Raw genomic sequence first — 16,099 nt, forward strand, 5'->3', positions numbered from 1 at the left:
GCCAATTGCCTTCCACTGATTTACCCACCTGGACTGAAAAAAACAATGAAACTTCCTTATCTATTTCATATTTAGAATTATGCATAAAGATTCGGAGTAAAAATTATCAACTTTTATACGTTCATGTCTTACAATTACCATGACTCACAGCTGATATGTTCACTCATTTTGGACCCATGATACACAGTTAATTCGTTCATGACACAGTTTTTACGTCCATGATTAAGATTTTATAACTCCACTCGCTGAGTCACTTATAGCCATATCGAGCTGAATGACCGCCTTCAACGCTTCCTTCCATCATCGGTTACTGTGACATAAGGCGTTTAGGACGCGTCGGCTCTGACTGTCTTGAGTGAATCATAAGAAGCACTAGACTGAAGTCAGTCCAACACAATCTCTGGGTGCGCAATGCTTAGTCTGCAGTGAAACAGTGGTGAAATTATACAGATTACAGACAACTCTTACCATTGCTGTACACAAGGTATCACTCACTCACTCACTCACTCACTCACTCACTCACTCCACCGACCAGGGATGGCGATATATTCAACATGAATTTCTGAATCCTTTTTACCAGTTTTCTGCTGTTCAACACCACGAACAAGGTTTGTCTCTTGAGAGGTAGACACCAACACATAATCCGTATTGTTTGGTCGTATTCCAGCTACAGGAACATCTTCATCATCTCTGGAGGAACGTTCCCTAACTCTGGAAGAAGAGGATCCCAGATCTCGAGTGTGACGGGGGTATTGCGTTTGCTCCCCTTCTGTCGCAGAAGATGTTGGCTTCAGACCCAGACCACGCCTTCCCCTACCCTCATGATGGTTGGAAGACGGTTTGTACCCTACCTTTGCCGCGGGGGTAGACGAAATAGACACATAAACCCGATCACTTATCGATTCTTCTTCACGATGAGATGGTTGTGATTTGCGTCCTTCTATGGACGAACGGTGTTTACCCACGGGAATATTATCACACTTTGGTCCAATGCCCCCCTCGTGGCTTGGGTGGAGCATGTTTTCACCTACCCCCACGTCTGAAGCAGGTGTGGGTAGAGCATCAGGACTCCAGGATGGGCTGTTTGGCTGGTGTATGGATCCCTGGCGCTGCAGTGGCAACCCCTGCAAGAGTCGATCATAGAATGTTAAGAGTCACAGGTACTTCTGCCGATCAAATACATACAAAATGAGTTTGAGATCGAAACAAATAAGTGCACAATAGCGTAAAATGAAAACAGCTATCCCCGGCTATCTTTAGACTACACTTCATGACGCTGATATACATGTATGTCGTAGTTATATTCATTCAATCATTGCAGTGAATTTTTCTGAAACTCTATGCTGTTCCTCGGGGAAAATGTTGCTGTTACAGTAAAATAACAATGACTGCAATCAATGTTACTGGTAAAGTAGACACAATTTATGGATAACAACTTCTTTATTTTACTGTAATGGCCACGTTTCGGTATAGATCCTTATACCTTTGTTAACCTTGCCTGATAACGGTATAAGGATCCATGCCGAAACGTCGTCAAATAAAGAAGATGTTATCCATAAATATAAATTGTGTCTACTTTGTCATCCGTCAACTTCCAAGAAATACCTATCAAACAAGTCAGTGTTGCTTGTAGACATTAATGTAACGGCGTGACTGTTTCTCGGGGATGGCTGCTTACCGCGCTGCTATGTTTCTTCTCGTCACCAGCATTTATTCGATTATTCTAACGTAAAGGTATTTAGAAAAATCGACTAAATGCACGCAAAGCGACTTTAGAATGGAATTTTTTTACATCGACAGTACAGACCACAAATATATTTCTTCTATTAGTTCAAGTTCACATTACGTACAGTTAGTTATTCACTTCGGTTACAGTTAAAAGTGCAGTGAAGGTTTCTGATACTAGTATGCAGTGAACGTTCTCCGTACTTTTCTCCATCAGTGGTTTCTCCTACATCACCATCAGTGTCTCTTTTCATCTCACTATCAATATCTTGTCCAAGATTCTAACGAGCAAAGACAAAAATACAGCACCTCTTTTTAAATCTCGTTACATCAACTCTTAAATCGGAAGTAATATAAATATAGAAACTATGGAGTTATGTGAAGTACGTGCGTTTTAGGCGTATTCAATTGTTAAAATTCCACAGTACAATTGTGGTGGGTGGATTTGTACTTGATTATACCAAAATTTGCCAAAGAACAATATTTACTGAGCAAGCTAAACAATTATTAATCATTATGCTGTTATGAACAAGTGGCTTTCCAGATTGATCAGACGTACAGCTGTGTAAACAGCGAACCACCTCTCACAATGTGTGTGTGTGCGTGCGTGCGTGCGTGCGTGCGTGTGTGCGTGCGAGCGTGCGTGCGTGCGTGCGTGCGTGCGTGTGTGTGTGTGTGTGTGTGTTCGTAAATATATCAGAATTTGAAATAGATAAAGATAATATATAACGGGCATATCCAAATTTGAAACCATTATACGTCAATCTTTGAAGCATACTTAGAGTAATTTGCTTCTTAAAGATCACATTATGATGAATGAGATGGAATTCGGCCTCAGTTTCTTTTGCTTTCGAGCTTATTTTTACTTCTTGAGATCCTTTACCGTGGTATGTTTTGGAATATTATTCAGATGTATGATCATACCTTCCATAGGGTCGAATCTATCGGGTATGACGCTTGTTTATACCTGCGACACAGCCATTTGATGCTGAAATAAACATGACATGGTGTGAAGTATTTAGATAATCCTTGTACTCTGATGAAAGGGTAGGAGGGTCAAGTGTCATAACTTTCGAATATTTGCATTATCACTGATGATTGGTCATTTGAAGCGATATGACGTAACATTGATTCATCGTAGACAACAATACGATATGGCATCATCCACTGTTTATGACGTCACAAATGAATAATATTACGTCGTGGGAACAATATCTCTCTCTCTCTCTCTCTCTCTCTCTCTCTCTCTCTCTCTCTCTCTCTCTCTCCTTCTCTCTCTCTCTCAAGTATTTCCTTTCTTATCGAGCATCACTGTGATATAAAGGTGAACACGTCATATTGGGTATCCTTGTAGATGTCCATTACTTACCTTAGGATGAGAAATACCAGGATGGGGACGATGGACACGCCCAAGAGAACCTTTATCGTGGTACCTGCAAAAACGTAATATTTACAAAATGAACATCATCAGTCATTGCCATCCTCAAACCATCATCAAAAGTAACGTCAGTTCGAATACTGTTAAACCTAGGCGTCTCAGATTCAATAAATCAAACAGGGAGATTAACCGAAAAGTCCATTCCGTGGAGATCCGGGTTAGAATGGGAGAGGCGACAAACGGGTAGTCAGGCTCGTTGACTTGGCTGGTGCATGTCGTTGTACCCCAATTGTGTGGATTGATGCTCATGATATCAATCACTGGATTGTCGGTCTTGACTCGGCTATCGACATACCGTTGTCATATAGCTGAAATGTTGCTTTGTGCGGCGTTAAACAACAAACAAACAACAGACCGAAAATACCAAACCCTCGTCAGCACTATAGCAAATAACGACACTCCGCCCATCCCGATGGAGACTGACTCTATACTAATTTCTTTCACTGCTTTAAAACATACAACCGTTGTCTCTGAAAGGAGATAAACGGTATTATATCCACACTAAAGTAGTATTGAGTCATGTCAACCTGCAAGTGCAGTGAACATGTATATTTACTTTGTAAAAATCGAGCCGATATGTTCAATTTCTTACTCAATGTATTCCCGTCCCGACTCTGTAGTCGTGTAATGACAGGAGAACTAGGAAGTCCGAGTCCCCGCTTGGTACGGATGCGCACGCAGATGCAGTAGGTTTTTGAGATTTGTAAGTTGTCGATAATAATACCGGAAGTGTTGAAGTGTGCAGCTACTGTGATATTTGGTCCTGAAACAGAAGAATTGGTGTGCGAGCAAAGAAAACCGCGACACTTTAAATGAACTTTTTTTTAAAATGCTTCTTGCAGAAGGGTTTCAGGCAATATTCATGCGAACTGCTACATTCAAATCAACCAGTTGGATATATTGCTGAAACCAGTCTGCTGAAAGTATCCTGTTCACAGCCAACACCATCAATCTTCCCTTATCACTCATTGCTAACACTAACCCATCCTGATCACCCATATAAAAAAAACACCAACCTACCCTGATCACATAACAATATCGCCAACCTACACTGAACATACACATCCAACAACATCAACCTTCCCTTGTCACTCATAGCTAAAGTCAACCTACCCTGAACATACACATCCAACAACATCAACCTTCCCTTGTCACTCATAGCTAAAGATAACCTACCCTGATTACACACATCCAACAACATCAACCTTCCCTTACCACTCATAGCTAAAGTCAACCTACCCTGAACATACACATCCAACAACATCAACCTTCACTTGTCACTCATAGCTAAAGTCAACCTACCCTGATTACACACATCCAACAACATCAACCTTCCCTTACCACTCATTGCTAAAGTTAACCTACCATGAACATACACATCCAAAAACATCAACCTTCCCTTCTCACTCATTGCTAAAGTTAACCTACCATGAACATACACATCCAACAACATCAACCTTCCCTTGTCACTCATAGCTAAAGTCAACCTACCCTGAACATACACATCCAACAACATCAACCTGCCCTGATAACTCATAGCTAAAGTCAACCTACCCTGATCACACACATCCAACAACATCAACCTTCCCTTGTCACTCATAGCTAAAGTCAACCTACACTGAACATACACATCCAACAACATCAACCTGCCCTGATAACTCATAGCTAAAGTCAACCTACCCTGATCACACACATCCAACAACATCAACCTTCCCTTGTCACTCATAGCTAAAGATAACCTACCCTGATTACACACATCCAACAACATCAACCTTCCCTTACCACTCATAGCTAAAGTCAACCTACCCTGAACATACACATCCAACAACATCAACCTTCCCTTCTCACTCATAGCTAAAGTCAACCTACCCTGATTACACACATCCAACAACATCAACCTTCCCTTACCACTCATTGCTAAAGTTAACCTACCATGAACATACACATCCAAAAACATCAACCTTCCCTTCTCACTCATTGCTAAAGTTAACCTACCATGAACATACACATCCAACAACATCAACCTTCCCTTGTCACTCATAGCTAAAGTCAACCTACCCTGAACATACACATCCAACAACATCAACCTGCCCTGATAACTCATAGCTAAAGTCAACCTACCCTGATCACACACATCCAACACCATCAACCTTCCCTTGTCACTCATAGCTAAAGTCAACCTACACTGAACATACACATCCAACAACATCAACCTGCCCTGATAACTCATAGCTAAAGTCAACCTACCCTGATCACACACATCCAACACCATCAACCTTCCCTTGTCACTCATAGCTAAAGTCAACCTACACTGAACATACACATCCAACAACATCAACCTGCCCTGATAACTCATAGCTAAAGTCAACCTACCCTGATCACACACATCCAACAACATCAACCCTCCCTTATCACGCATAGCTAAAGTCAACCTACCCTGATTACACACATCCAACAACACTAACTTACCCTGATCACATACATCATTCAACGCAAAACTATTCTGATCACTTAACAATAACGCCAACTTACCCTGATCACAAACGCATGGCATGTGTGGTGGCTTTAAAGTGTATATAACCACATAGAACAACGGCCGACTCTTCATCACCTCCTTGTCACAGAAGATGTGCCCCCATTCTACACGAACTGCATCTGTTGTCGTCGTAACATCAGGAATCGGGGACTGGTTTTCTGACAATCATAATTTTGAAACACTGATAATATCAGCATGATGATTGTACTAAAAATTGAATGGAAATTGACCGTATCACGTAAAGAAAACAGTGCCTGTACACAATTCGAAATGTTTCGTTAACAAGAACACAGTCAAACACCGTTGTGTCGAGGTCGAAGGGACCAGATATTTCGAGTTATCCTAGGTTCGACACAACCGAAAATGATGAATAAAGAAGTAATACGCAGGGACCAAGCGTTAACTTCGAGACAAACGTACACATCATAGTTCGACACACGGTGTTTGGCTGTATTTTAAACGAATATGTTTTTTAATGTCTTCAATGTCCTCCACAAATTAGTTTACCCTACCGCAACACCGAATTACCCCAACACACCTATTATTATCTATACCCCACAGTAGAGAAATGCAGACATATACATTTAGCTTCCGTTACTTGAGACGTTTACATTAGAATATAATAACAAATTAATAGAACATAATTTAACATTGGCTCGTGTGTACTTTTTTAACGTAAACCCACCTTCGTCAACATCGAATATACACTTGTTCCACATAATGCCATGGGTGAGGTTTCTGAAGGTCAAGGACACGCCAAGCCAGATGCCAACGCTTGCGTGACCTTGAATTTGCACAGTGACTTGTTTGGTTGTGTTGGCATATGTTGTCCAACCAAAGCTGTTCTGCAACAGAATAACCGCAACACGTCTAACTTGATTGGACGTAATAAGCAAATGGATTATGATACAATCATTACCAAGGGAAGCAACTATACACAACAATTTGTGCTTTGGGCCATTGTTTGTTTGTTTTTGTTTTGTTCGTTCGTTTCTTTCTTCCGTAACGAAGCACTCAGAAATATTCCAGCTAAGCGATGGGGGTCTGAAAATAGTCAAATCTGCACAAGACAATCCATGCAGTGGTTGACATCATGAGCATCAATCTACGTAATTGGGAGATGATGACATGCATCATCTAAGACAGCAAGCCGGACCAATCCTGTAGGCTGTAACATTTATAGAATAACCCACGAGGTACGAGTGATTACGGAAAATATGTCATGAGTGAACATGAAAACGAAATCTACAAGTCAGCAGTTGATAGTGATGCTGACATATTTCATACTGTGACGTTACGTGGCGATTACTACTTATGAAACTGTGGGAGGGCTAAATAACAATTTTCTGAATTACATTGTGATAGCAGCAAAACGACACATTTATGTCCAAGTATAAAAAAATTCAAACCTTGCTTCACCACATTTCTATAAAAGGTCATGAAAAATATTTAACAGTTTAGGGTCGTTTTCTCGGAACTGTCGAGACATATTATCCCTTCGATATATCCAGTCATTCGACGTAACACGGTTGGCGGTAACGACGCTCGAGTGGATACATACACTTGAATGAAGTATGTAACAGAATAGGAAATATAAAAACGTAAAAGTAGAGATATGGAGGATATATACTGACCACGGAAAAAGTGTCGTTGCCACTACACCACGTGACAGTTACGTAGTCTACATATTTTTGTGACGTAATCCATGTGACGTTGTACGAGAAAGGAGATATTTTCTCTGCTATGGCGTAGTCAACTCTAGGCAAGTCTGAAAACACAAGCAGATCACATCGCAATTTAAGCCCCTACTTTACATAACTGTGTCGATACAATAGATACAGGAAAGCGTACTTCCGGGGTAAAACGAGCGCAAAACTCCCTGAGATCACATACACCAAGTGTTCACGCGAAAGAAGTAGGTCATGCATGCCTCGTCGTATGAACAGCAGACAGAGTGAGTGAGTGAGGTTTTACGCCGCTTTTAGCAATATTCCAGCAATATCACGGCGGGGGACACCAGAAATGGGCTTCACACATTGTACCCATGTCGGGAATCGAACCCGGGTCTTCGGCGTGACGAGCTAACGCTTTAACCACTAGGCTACCCGACCACCCACAGCAGACAGAAGTAACCAACTGACCTTGAGATCGAAAGACGCTACTCTCAAGTATTGAGGAACAGCAAGGGACGCCATACCATATTCTGATCATGACTAGTCTTTCTTATCAGTTTCTGTCCCCTTTTTCTGATTTATCCTGTTCCGTTTATTGGCTTATAGGTGGGACGCTATGATATAATACTATCCCTTACTGCATCACATGCTTGTCGCAAGAGGCGACTGTGCTTGTCGTAAGAGGTGACTAACAGGATCGGGTGAGCAGCTGACTTGGTGGATGCATGTCATCGATCCTAATAGTGTGGACAGATGCTCGTGATGTCAATCACTGGATTGTTTGGTCCAGACTCAATTATTTACAGACAGCCGACACATAGCTGGAATATTGCTGAGTGCGGCTTCAAACAAACAAACAAACATCCTATATCTCAAACTTTTAAAGATAATGCATTTTGGACAATTGTTGAATATCAGTTAATTAACAGCACGATGCATGTTCGGTCTGCGCGAGCGAGGGGGGGGTAGGATTTAGACAACAGGAGACTAGTCATGATCAGAATATGGTATGGCGTCCCTTGCTGTTCCTCAATACTTGAGAGTAGCGTCTTTCGATCTCAAGGTCAGTTGGTTACGTCTGTCTGCTGTGGGCGGTCGGGTGGCCTAGTGGTTAAAGCGTTCACTCGTCACGCCAAAGACCCGGGTTCGATTCCCGACACGGGTACAATGTGTGAAGCCCATTTCTGGTGTCCCCCGCCGTTATTTTGCTGGAATATTGCTAAAAGCGGCGTAAAATCATACTCACTCACTCACTCAAGGAGAGGGGAAACTGTCCTGCACTCCGGTGGCACCCGTCCGAAATCTAACCCAACTAAATCCCTCAGGTTTAACGACCAAGTATTCTACTGCATATAAAATTGTTCATGACACCATTATGCGAACACCTGGTGTCATCACTATTTGATAGTGATTTATGAACAGGTGCTCATGACACAGTCGGAATCGTAAATCGACTCTGCTTTAAGCGGAGATTTCTTGGGGCTATGGGGAGGGTTTCATTGTTATTATTTCCAAAACATTTCATAGCCAAGGACATGTATGAAATCATTGCTAAAAGTTTTAATTTTGAAGTTTTTAAATTATCGAAATAAAACATAAACTTTATAAATCAGTTCAAAACATGTATCAGCAGCACATACTAGCCATGAATGCATAGAATTACGATGCACACTTCAATGTATTGTTTGGGGCACGGGTGGCCCAGCCGTCTAAGGCGCCGCGATTCGCTGTGCAGAGTTGCGTCCCTTGGACACGCCAGAAACCTATGATTATGGGTTCGAATCCCGGTTCGCCCCGATTATGTTTCTAGGTTTGTCAGCACCATACCCGTGCTCGTGGGTTTCACCGAAGTGGTAAACGTCTGAGACTTGCATCACTTCGGGCTTTCCTCCCACATTAAGCTGACACGCCGTGATATAACTTGAATACTGTTAAAAGCGGCGTTAAACCCAACTCACTCACTCACTCAATGTATTGTTTATTGATTGTTACTGGTTTGACCTACCTGTGTTCGCCGGGTGTATGACCACCTGACTGGGGTCGGAGAGGTTCTGCTTTGTCCCTCCTGCTACAGTGACCACGTGGCCAATAGCAGCGTTGACGTTGTTCCACGTGTAGGAGTAGACACCGCCAGGAACGTGAGAAGCATCTGTGTCATTGTCAATATGGACCCTGTATCTAACAATATCGCCATTCCTGTTTTCGTGTGGAATAGCCTACAAGAGAAGATTGTTGTAAATTATCAGTTATCGTTCATACAGAAGGACGGAAGTTATACAAGCTGCAACATTTCGGTTAGTTAAGTGTAAATAATAAAGGAGTAATCAAATGATTATGATAATTATGAAATCCATATGGTGGTTGTTTGCATTTGTAATTGTAAAATGAAAAAAGGTTTCTGTTGCTGTCTGAATGGTTGGAACACTTTGTTACTTGGAACCTAACATTCTTCATGACTTCCTGCGTACGAATACTTTTTTTGATAAGTACATTTTTTCTCATTCCCAAATTTGAATATTCGGCTCTCTCGAAAATTGGAACCTTGGAACCTGATTGATGCCGTCGGTTCCAAATATAATTTCCGGCATCAAATATTCAATAACACCCTTAACTTAAGTTGATCTTCTGGGGCTAGTGGTTAAAGCGTTCGCTCGTCACGCCAAAGACCCGGGTTCGATTCCTGACATAGGTACAATGTGTGAAGCCCATTTCTGGTGTCCCCCGCCGTGATATTGCTGGAATATTGCTAAAAGCGGCGTAAAACCATACTCACTCACTCACTAGGTCTAATACTGGTATACATGAATGTGCTTTCTAGAGAAACGTAATGGTTGTAAAAGCAACCTTCCAGTAAACTGTGAGTTGTGAGTCACTTGACCAACTGTAGCCTGCAGGTGACACCATGGGCGGGTGACTTGGTTCTGCAATACAAATGAATTCCTCATTATTAACATTTCATATTAACAATTTGGTTTTCTTTAGTGTAATCGTTCATGCTTTCATCGGATTCAAAATACAGTCGAACCCCGTTGTGTTGAACTCGTGGGGACCTGAAAAAAAGTTCGGGTTATACGGAGTTCGAGACATCAGGGGAACTTTATGTTTAATTTGGACACTTCGGTCTCTAAAATGAGTTCGAGACAAAAGGGAATTCGACACATCATAGTTCGACACAATGAGGTTCGACTGTACATAAAACTCAGCACAGCACAACAGTCCACGGCACCGTTCCACAAAGCGATCTTAGCGCTAAGACTGTCGTAGGTCTATGTTAAAGTATGGGAGTTACGATCGTCTTAGCGCTACGATCGCTTTGTGGAACAGGACCCAGGACATTAAGTATGACGTTAAAGGGACAGAAATTTCTTTTTTGCCAAATGATAATTTCAATAAAGCATTTTCAATCGTAGCTCTCGAAATGTTAAGGATCCCATTTTGTTCGAGGTAGCGAGGTCGGACCTACTGCTTTCCATTGTGCGTTGGTGGAGGGTGACAGCTCTGCTCCATACAGCATTGGTAATTCCATGCATGGCACTGATAGGCCTCGCTTCAAGGCAGATAGTGTAGTTTGTGTAAGGGTGTAGCATTGACAAACGGGCGTGTGTTTGGTTGGTTATGATCTGGAAAACATGTGTGGATTGAAGTCGCATTGTACAATCATTCAGTAACTAACTTAAAGGTTTACACTGTACTTTAGCTTTAATAAGAATATATCATTATTGCCAAAAGTTGCTACAACCCCCTTCATGGTACATAAGAATTCGTAACATTCTCCATAAAGGTAGGAAGACATGTGCATATTATCTGTTCTCAGTTTTGATTGGTCAAATAAACCGGTGTGACATCGTGTTATCTTTCTACATTCAATCCACAACTTACAATGAGTACATTTCTAGATACAAGAGATGGATTAATCTTCACACAAAGTTCTTTGTCATTTCAAATTTGCTCCATATATTTTGGTTTCACTGACCCCGGAAACGTTTCCTCCAGCAGTGACCGTAACCTTGTAGGAAGGTGTGTAGACGTCCTTCACCCTGGCTTGACCTCGAGGCTGGTGCCAGACAATGATCATCCATGTTGGACCTACGCTCTGGACACTGGCGCTAGACAGCCTTCTGTATGTGGCTTGAATAGAAGAAGCCGTTATTCTGTTTGCTTATATATAAGGTGAGGTGAAATGGGGTTTAACGTCGCGTTCAAGATTATTGGGCTCACACAGCGACATGCATGCAGGTGTGGGAGTTCCAAACTAATCACTGAGGTATCATGCCACAGATTTAGATGGATTCCCTACTCACACAGTATTCTGAAACCGAGCTACCCCGTACCTATGCCGAGCACTAGGCAGGGAAACAACAAGTACCATCTTGCAAAGTATGCGGAAGACTGGTCTGCTCGGAGTCAGTATACTGTGTCTGAGTGGGGCATCCATCTTTTTAAACTGCGGCATGGTATTTCTATCAAATCCGGTAAAGGTGCCGATTATTATACTGAGGAAAAAGTCTAGTAAATTTTACTCACTAATAACAGAAGGTCAGTAAACAGCGAATTTACTATTATGCCTGGTAGATAGCGCGAAAATGCTGAAGATTAGTATAATTCACTACTTAAACCGCACTGTAGAAAAATGTGAAAACACATACAAGACATGTTTTGAAATGTGTTACAATTCTAAGCGATATGCATACTTGGTGTATTCTATCTAAACACGTGGAAATGAAATGAGCTATCGCCTCATAGCCTAAACGCCACCTAAACACAACGTTCCCATAATCCAAACAGGTTAAGAATCTAAACACCTTTATTTTCCCTTTTAAAGCTTAAGAACAATGAGTGCATGAGTATGGTGTTACGCGGCAACATTTCAGCAATATCACGGCGGAGGACACCAGAAATGGGCTTCGCACATCATACGCATGTGGAAAATCGAACCCAGGTCTTCGGTGTGGCGAGCGAACGCTTTAACCACTAGGCTATCCCACCACCCCTGGAGGACAATGAAACTAAGCATTTAGGTCATCATGAACAAGCGTGACAGAATTTTAATTTGGAAAGACTGTTACGGTCCATCGTCCTAAACACTTTCACAAAGATCACTTTCAATCTTCAAAGTAATGATGTGTTGAGTTTTAAAGCGTGTCATAAAAATCCCAATATGATGGATAAGAACAGGAATCACAGTTACTTTAGCCCATGAGTATATGCAATCTCATTAAAATCAGATCTTAGTTCTCGCTACCGCTAAACAAAGATCTGAGGACATCCCATTACGGGTCACGTCAGAACGACCTTTCATCCAACCAATCAGAGCGTCGCTTACCAGATCAGGAAAGTGACAGTCGGAATGTGTTTTCTAATTATGCAACCTCGAAATATTTAACAGAGGGTATTCCGAACGACGGTTACGGGTTTTATGATTATATATATATACAATCTAGACCAACTATAAGCCATTCCAGAATGATCTTTTGATCAGTTTAAAAAGAATTAATCGAGAATACGTCAAAATATGTTACGAAGCGAATTCGCCAGTTTGAAACTTAGTGTCGTAAAGCTCGAGAAAGCTGCCTTCTGATTGGCTAATGTCGATTTCTTGTCAGTCATTTCATTGATCGGTCAAAGTTCGCGAAAGGTCGTTCTGACGTGATCCGTAAAGGGATGTCCTCAGATCTTTGTTTATCGGTAACGAAAACTAAGATCTGATTTTAATGAGATTGTAAGTATATGTTGTTAGCTATACTGACCGAACATGCTCCTTTCCACTGACACATTGTACTCGGTCACCCCATAGTCGTTGTGGCCGGTCAGCAGGATGTGGTAGGGGAGAGAGAGGAGGGTGCCGGTCCTGCAGATATACTGACTGTCAACACTCAACTCGCAGGAACTCTGGCACATCACATTCCGGCACAGACTGGCATTCTTCTTGGGAGTGTTGCTTTGAAACAGTGAGATTATTGTTTTACGCCACTTTAGAAATATTCTAGCAATATCATGGCGGTGGACACCAGAAATGGGCTTCATACATTGTACCCATGTGGGGAATCGAACCCGGGTCTTCTGTGTGACGAGCGAACACTTTAACCACTAAGCTACCCCACAGCCCATCTTAGAAACAGAAAATATCCTAGATCTGACAGGACCAACTTGCATGGCTGGGCCTTCCTACAATAAAACTGTTCATATCTTTAGGTTGTTTACAAATGAGTAAGTGAGTGAGTGAGTTGGTTTTAACACCGCTTTCAAATTATTCCAGTTATATCAAGGCGTGTTAGCGTGATGTGGGAGGAAAGTCCGAAGTGATGCAGGTCTCAGACGTTTTCCATTTTAGTGAAATCCACGAGCACGAGTATGGTACTAACAAACCTAGAAACATAATCGGGGCGAACCGGGATTCAAACCCACAATCAGGTTTCTGGCGTTCCAAAGGGACGCAACTCCGCGCAGTGAATTGCGGCACCTAAGACGGTTTACGATGAAAGAAATGTAGGTTGTAAATTCATTTGTGTACATATCTAAGTTATGTAGAGCATTGAAGACGTAACGTTTGAAAGTGTGTGAGTCCATGTATGTACATGTGTGTGTTCGTATGCCATGGCGGACACCGACATGGGGACTTCCTACATTGTATCTATAAGGGAATATACCAGGTTTAGCTGTTTAAGGAAACATACTCAAAAATGCCGTACTGCATTGTCCAAATGCTTCTGTCCGCATACCACGTGCAAGTTAGATTCTCATCAACGAACGCGTGGCAGGAGAAATTTTCGTACGCAGGAAGATCTGTAAACAAATTAATCAAAACATTAAATGTAGTTTGCCATATTAATTATGATTTCATATATTGACTTTCGCTTTTGTTTATTTGTTGTTTAACGCAACATTCAGCAATATTTCAGCTATATGACGGCGGTCTGTAAATAATCAAGTCTGGACCAGACGATCTCGTTAGTCGCCTCTTACGACAAGCGTAGTCTCCTTTCACCTCAAGCATGTGTTGCTGATGACGTATTCTACCCCGGATCTTCGCGGGTGAGATATGTTGTACGCCAACATAATCTAGTTCCTCCTAATTGGATGCAAACAATATGATTTCACAGTTGGTAATGTTGTCACTAAAACTTGACCAGACTGAGCATCGATGAGATGAGCATCGATCTACGCAATTGAGGTACGATGACAGGCATCAACCAAGTTAACGAACCTGACCACCCGATCCCCTCTTTCGACAAGCATAGTCGCCTGTTACGACAAGCATGGGTTGCTGAAGACCTATTCTACCCCGACAGTTGGTGTACAATAACTATACATATGACGGTCACACTTAGCATACAGCCCGGGATCTGGACAAATACCTCAATAATCTCATAACCGTCAACATCTATCCCTATACCTTAAACACGCCCACAACTATCCCTAACTCTTAAACACGCCCACAGCTATCTCTAACTCTTAAACACGCCCACAACTACCTCTAACTCTTAAACACGCCCACAACTATCTCTTACTCTTAAACACGCCCACAACTATCTCTTACTCTTAAACACGCCCACAACTATCTCTTACTCTTAAACACGCCCACAACTATCTCTTACTCTTAAACACGCCCACAACTATCTCTTACTCTTAAACACGCCCACAACTATCCCTATCTTAGTCATACTTAGCATACCGGCCGGGATTTGGACAAATACCTCAATAACCTCATAACCGTTAACATCTATCCCGATCCCTTAAACACGCCCACAAATATCCCTACCACTTAAACACGCCAACAGCTATCCCTATCTTAAACACGCCTATTACTATCACTATCTTTTAAACACGCCCATTACTAGCCCTTGACCACGCCCACAACCATCTCTATCAACTTACTGCCAGCCTCTATATTGACGGAGGATTGGTGACTGCCACTAAAGCTCGGCTCAGTCGGACCAAGACAATGGTCGACGCAACAAGCAAAGTTCATTGATTCATTGATGTGTGGTATGACACAGGATATGCTGGTGCTATTCAGAATGATAGTCTCGTAGTTGCCGTGGGAGATTACGAGATCAGAAGAAGTTCTATCTGATGACGTCACAGTGCACGTGATGTTAACTTCCGCTCCGGCCACGATGTAGTAGGCGCCGTTGGAATAACGTCCTGGGGATACAGCCATGACGACATCTGCTGAATCAAAGATTGCACTAGTAGTAGTAGTAGCAGTAGTAGTAGTAGTAGTAGTAGTGGTAGTGGTAGTGGTAGTGGTAGTTATTGCTTTGTTTGTTTGTTGTTTAACGCCACACTCAGTTGTATTCCAGCTTCATGATGGCGGTCTGTAAATAATCGAGTCTGGACAAGACAACCCAGTGATTGACATCATAAGCATCAATCTACGCGATTAGGATACGTTGACATGCATCCACCAAGTCAGGGAGCCTGACCACCCGATCCCGTTAGTCGCCTCTTGCGACAAGAAGGGGTTTTTGAAGATCAATGCTAACCCGGATCTTCATGGGTAGTAGTCTTAGTAGTAGTAGTAGTAGTAGTAGTAGTAGTAGTAGTAGTAGTAGTAGTGTAATACTAACCTGCATTCTCAGCGTCGCACGCAACGGGAAGGACCAGAAGAAAGGCTAGTATATTCAACAGCGTCCTCGTTGACATGGCAACACATTGCAACTTTGTCCTCCACACACACGACGTTTTAGTCTCCGGTTCAACCATCAAAATTCTAAAGATCAGTAA

The 16,099-nt window shown here is 42.1% G+C and overlaps 1 protein-coding gene across 1 annotated transcript; it reads right to left on the reverse strand.

Annotated features, from left to right (window-relative positions):
• Positions 1-143: 143 nt before the first annotated feature.
• Positions 144-15,537, reverse strand: LOC124115393. The gene is made up of 14 exons (XM_048399259.1): positions 15,248-15,537; positions 14,047-14,155; positions 13,120-13,310; positions 11,346-11,500; positions 10,836-10,992; positions 10,217-10,293; positions 9,378-9,588; positions 7,334-7,467; positions 6,385-6,544; positions 5,696-5,857; positions 3,756-3,926; positions 3,095-3,158; positions 2,650-2,713; positions 144-1,124 (listed from the first exon to the last, which is right to left on the reverse strand). The coding sequence occupies exons 1-14, from the start codon at positions 15,531-15,533 to the stop codon at positions 516-518; spliced, it is 2,550 nt and encodes an 849-aa protein (XP_048255216.1). The 5' UTR covers positions 15,534-15,537; the 3' UTR covers positions 144-515.
• Positions 15,538-16,099: the final 562 nt, after the last annotated feature.

Source organism: Haliotis rufescens, unplaced genomic scaffold (genome assembly GCF_023055435.1).
Source record: "Haliotis rufescens isolate VD_foot unplaced genomic scaffold, xgHalRufe1.0.p SCAF_2, whole genome shotgun sequence".
Classification (NCBI taxonomy): domain Eukaryota; kingdom Metazoa; phylum Mollusca; class Gastropoda; order Lepetellida; family Haliotidae; genus Haliotis; species Haliotis rufescens.

Coding starts and splice junctions, on each gene's coding strand:
- LOC124115393 (XM_048399259.1), bottom strand. CDS start 15,533: ATGGCTGTATCCCCAGGACGTTATTCCAACGGCGCCTACTACATCGTG. Junction 14,156..15,247: donor CGTCAATATAGAGGCTGGCA/GTAAGTTGATAG, acceptor ATTTGTTTACAG/ATCTTCCTGCGTACGAAAAT. Junction 9,589..10,216: donor AACTCACAGTTTACTGGAAG/GTTGCTTTTACA, acceptor CTTCTCTTGTAG/GCTATTCCACACGAAAACAG.